Consider the following 4,603-nt stretch of genomic DNA (forward strand, 5'->3'; position numbering starts at 1 on the left):
AAAAATGGGCGTGTTGAAGAAAGTGGCCGACCGGGAGCAGGCAGGGCGGCCGATTTTGGGAGGAGTTGTCGATCAACTGGACGGTCGTTTGGTGACGAAGTCGCCACCTGAATGTGTGGTCGTTTGGTGGTCTGAGATGGAATGAGCGGCATGGTGGTTGGTGAGGCGGTCGGAGCGGTGTGGCAAGGTGAAGAGCCAAATGGGGGGAGCCGACCGGAATGACGATGCAGGGTGGTGCAACAGTGAGGAAGCTCTAGAGGTAAGGCGACATGGTGTGAAAAATAAGCTCTTGAGGTGAAGCGGTCTGTTTGGTGAGTTAAAGTGGTTGGCGAGTGGCCGACGTGATAGGAATATTTCGAGCGGCAGAGATGTAAGGCGCGGAGGGAAATTCCGCGTGGCAAGTACTAGTGTGGGGAGAAATTCTGAGTGATGGCCGGCAGAGATAGTCGGTGTGGCGAGGCAGCCAACCGACAGAGACGATTAAGACGGTTGGCCAGACGGTGAGGCAACCTGACCAGTGAACAACCTGATAAATCTTGGAAAGAAGCCCCTTAATCAAAGTTGGAATGTTAGCGAACAACCTAATAAATCTCGGAAAGGAGGCAAGGCCCTTAATCTAATTTGGAATGTTATGTGTGATAGTGCATAAAGTGAGGACAGCAGGTCTGACATGTTGATATGCATCAAATTTTCATGTTTTTTATGCTTTAATTCCAGCAATTTTCTATTCTAAACACATGATCTGACGCTTTTGGAAGGTTGTAATTGCATTTTACAGGTTACAGGAGGACTAGCACGAAAATATGAGCAAAACGTGAAATTTCGGGAAAATATGGATTGGCGTAGCCACCCACCCCTGGAGCTGGGCCATGCCACTTTAGTAGCGTGAGCACACCAATTTCGGATGTGATCAAGACCAAATGTTGAAGAACAGTCGTGTTGTGAAGGGTTCAGTGTAGCCATGCCGAATTGCGACATGACAACGCAGCCCAACTCGAGGTGGCGACATAATTATACCACATGGCGGGCGTAGTCACGCTGGGGTATAATTTCTTATTAGGAAATTTTTTTATTACGAGATTCTGATGATTTTGGGAAGAATTTTGAATTCATACTACAAAAATAATGTAATTGGAGAGTTTTGGGAGTTATTGGAGGGGAAATTGCAAATGAGGCTAGGATTTAAAGGGACATTTCTTCTCTTCTCTTTGTTTTCTTTTGTTTATTTTTCCGAGAGAATTTGTGAGAGAATTTGGAGGAGGTTCTATTAAGAGAGAAGATCAAATGGTTGTAAGTGCTTTTTATTGTAATAATAATGTTCCTTGCAGGTTTTGTTTCAATGAAATTGTCTTTGTTTATCTCTCGAGCAATGAATAGCTAAACATTTTTTTGTGCCTTTGTGATTTTTTGGGATTGATTTCTTTGTTTGACTTTTATTTTTGACTTCTCATATCGTTTTTTGCGCTTTAATTTGATAAGAATTGTTGGTTAACCTTCTGACCTTCGTTTACTCCTAACCTGGCCAGTTAGGACGTTAAAATTTATCATGATCTACGACTTCGGCAGAAGCATAGTGGAACGATTAGGTTAGCCACAAGTTCCAAATAAAATAAAATATTTTGTTCAGGATATTGCAACCAATTAAAGAGGATCTGAATCTATTGAGGACGTCATAAGATAAGCGGAAGCTAACTTTGTGGAATTCCAAATCTTCTTGAGATCTAGGCATAGGCTTAAGAAGAACTCAATATCCCTGGTTTACAACAACCACAAAAGAGGAATTTGTATGAAAATCAAGCCAAGTGTCACATCTAAATCACAGAGGCACAATTCTCATCAATCTTGGAAAAAACACCAAAGAACTTTGATTTGTTTTTTCTTCTATTTTGCTTTCTTCTGAATCTCTTAGTCTTCGGATTTTCTTTAATTGTTTTTTGATCTCGCCGAAATAGGTTGAAATAGTGAGTAACTAGAGCTTTTAATGTTTTCAAATCGATTCCTTAACAAGCTTCCCGGTGGCAACGATATGTAGTACTCCTTTTAAATCGCATACTACATGGACATGTATACTTGCATGAAGTGGTCGGACGCTTCACTACGCTTTTTGCGGCCATCACATGTTGTAGGTAGAACCAAGAAAGAATGACAATAAACAGTGTTTTAAATGTGACATCATCATTTTCTTTATCAAAATATTTCTGTACATAAACAAATTAAAAGAACGATTATGTGTGGCAGGTCAGCCTATGAGGATTTATGGGGAGAGAAGGTTTCTCGATAGAGTGTCACGGATGAAGAAAAGTGAGTGAGTCGGTCGAAAAAAGACAGCTTGTGTAGAGTCCGAGGGATGGATGTGAAAGCATGCCAAAAGGAGATTTCCAGTCAGAGAACATTCATTTGGTTATCACGTCGTTGTCTTCTCCTATCAAGCTTGAGGATTTTGGTTTTGATAATTATATCAAGACCATGTAGAGTTTCTGCGAAACTAAGGATTTATGGGGAGAGAAGGTTTGTCGATAGAGTGTCACGCATGAAGAAAAGTGAGTGAGTCGGTCGAAAAAATACAGCTTGTGTAGAGTCCGAGGGATGGATGTGAAAGCATGTCAAAAGGAGATTTCCAGTCAGAGAACATTCATTTGGTTATCACACCGTTGTCTTGATTTTGGTTTTGATAATTATATCAAAACCATGTAGAGTTTCTGCGAAACTATTGGCAGTTTGTTCTATATAGCACCAGAGGTGTTGGCAGGCTGTAATAATCAAGCGACGAGTGTTTGGAGTGCTGGGGTTAATCTCTACTTTCTTCTCAGTGGAATGTCGTTGTTTTCACGAGGCAGGGAAGTGGAGCAGGCTCATCAGCTATTTGGCGGAATTAGGTGGCCGATCGGTTGATCCCAGCACAGGTGGTCCGCGAGGCGAGGCGAGGCGATCGACTGAGGATGTGGTCGGATGACTAGTGCTGAGACAGCTAGCACACTAGAGGGAATCTAGCTGGCTGATGAGAGGCTAGTGTGAAATATGGAGTTCAGCTGCCTGGTAAGCGGCCAACGCAACGAATCGAGTTTGACATGTGAGGTAGGCGACGAAATATGAAAAATGGAGAGCACACACCTAGTTTTTTACAGATCGATAAAATTTCTTGGAGATTGCCGACAATGAGAGATAAATGGAGCGACTTCACTGCTCTGTCAGTTCCCTTGGTGAGTGTTTTATACTCGGATTGTTGCTCTAAAGAGTTTCTCGTCGGTGTTGCTCATCTTCTTGTTGATGGCATGATTCATGCTCACTACACCTAAATGGATGTTGAATCTAGATCTATCCAATCATGCCCAATGGGTAAAGCCTAACGACCGAGTGAAAGAAAGAAGAAGAGGAGGAGAGGGAGACTTGCCAGTTCAGGGCGAATGAGGTGATCCCTGGGACTCTTAGATCGATTTTATTTCTTTTAAACAGTAGAGTTATGAGAGGGGAGCCAAAAAGTCCCTAATACATGTTATAACCCTCTTATTCCTAGAAGATATGAAGGATAAAATATATAAATAACATTATTAGCCTTGCTTTTAAAAAGATGAGCAAAGGGCATTATAGTCTCCTTAGTTCGATAGTTGAATTATCTCGAGATTTGTGCAAACTATTTTTTAGTACACACAACCTAATGAAAGGGGAAAATAAAAACAAAAGGAATACGGAAGACAACACTTGTTTATCCTGAAATTATTTTATTTTCACCTAAGTTGAAGAGATTCATCCCTCATTTAAGGAGTGATACTGAAAGAAATGATGAAAATTCCATCCATCGTAAAGAAACAAGTAGGTCTTCAATAAAAAGAAAGAATAATATTCATTATTTTCATGAAAACTTTGATAAATCAACTTATGAGAGTAAAATTCAATGGATCTCTTTAAGGAGAATGACTGATTTGTCAATAACAGAAAACTCAATCATATTTGTGATAAAAAAAATATCAAAAATGAAATCAACTGATCCTCCTCCTGCTCAAGACTGGAGTTGACAAAACTAATATGCTAAAGATATCAAAATTGGCAATTTAAAAAAAAATATGAAGTATAAAAGTTGTAAATGTTCAAATCCATGATGATGGTCAGATTTATAACATTTTCAACTAAAATGATCATTTTTTAAAAATCAATATTTTCAAAATAATCAACCAAAATATTAAAGTAAAATTAATCACTTAAAAAAGAATTAAAGTAAACTTCATCCACTCTCTGCAACTGTTTGTCGAGGGTGACAAACTCCTGATTAACTTCAGCTCACAAAGAGGAAATGACATATCGAGTATATCATTATATTCACTCAAAATAATTTTACGTCAATAACGATGTGTCTCAACTCCTCTATCTCTGTGGTTTGAGACAAATGCTCCACAAAATAACAATTATTATCATAGCCCTCTAAACAAGTGATTGTTGGCAACTAACACCAATATATTACGGCTACGGTCGCAACCCGTATGTTCTCGAATGGCTTTATGTCCATTGAGTTATAAAACATAAGAGCACATCCTATTGGTACAAAACTTTTTGTTAGTTAAGGTCAACTTAAATTTGTCCCCTTAGACAAATATTAACCCTAAATCTA

At 39.3% G+C, this 4,603-nt stretch overlaps 1 protein-coding gene across 2 annotated transcripts in view; it reads left to right on the forward strand.

Moving 5' to 3' along the window:
• Positions 1-1,001, forward strand: part of LOC110026342 — a 5,855-nt gene extending 4,854 nt beyond the window's left edge. Inside the window, exon 2 of one of the 2 annotated variants that reach the window (XM_020727235.1) lies at positions 759-1,001. In XM_020727235.1, coding sequence (XP_020582894.1) covers positions 759-794 — 36 coding nt within the window. In that variant the 3' untranslated portion in view covers positions 795-1,001. The remainder of the gene's footprint in view (positions 1-758) is intronic. The other variant, XM_020727234.1, reaches the window with a different exon arrangement.
• Positions 1,002-4,603: the final 3,602 nt, after the last annotated feature.

Source organism: Phalaenopsis equestris, unplaced genomic scaffold, assembly GCF_001263595.1.
Source record: "Phalaenopsis equestris unplaced genomic scaffold, ASM126359v1 Scaffold000364, whole genome shotgun sequence".
Lineage (NCBI taxonomy): Eukaryota > Viridiplantae > Streptophyta > Magnoliopsida > Asparagales > Orchidaceae > Phalaenopsis > Phalaenopsis equestris.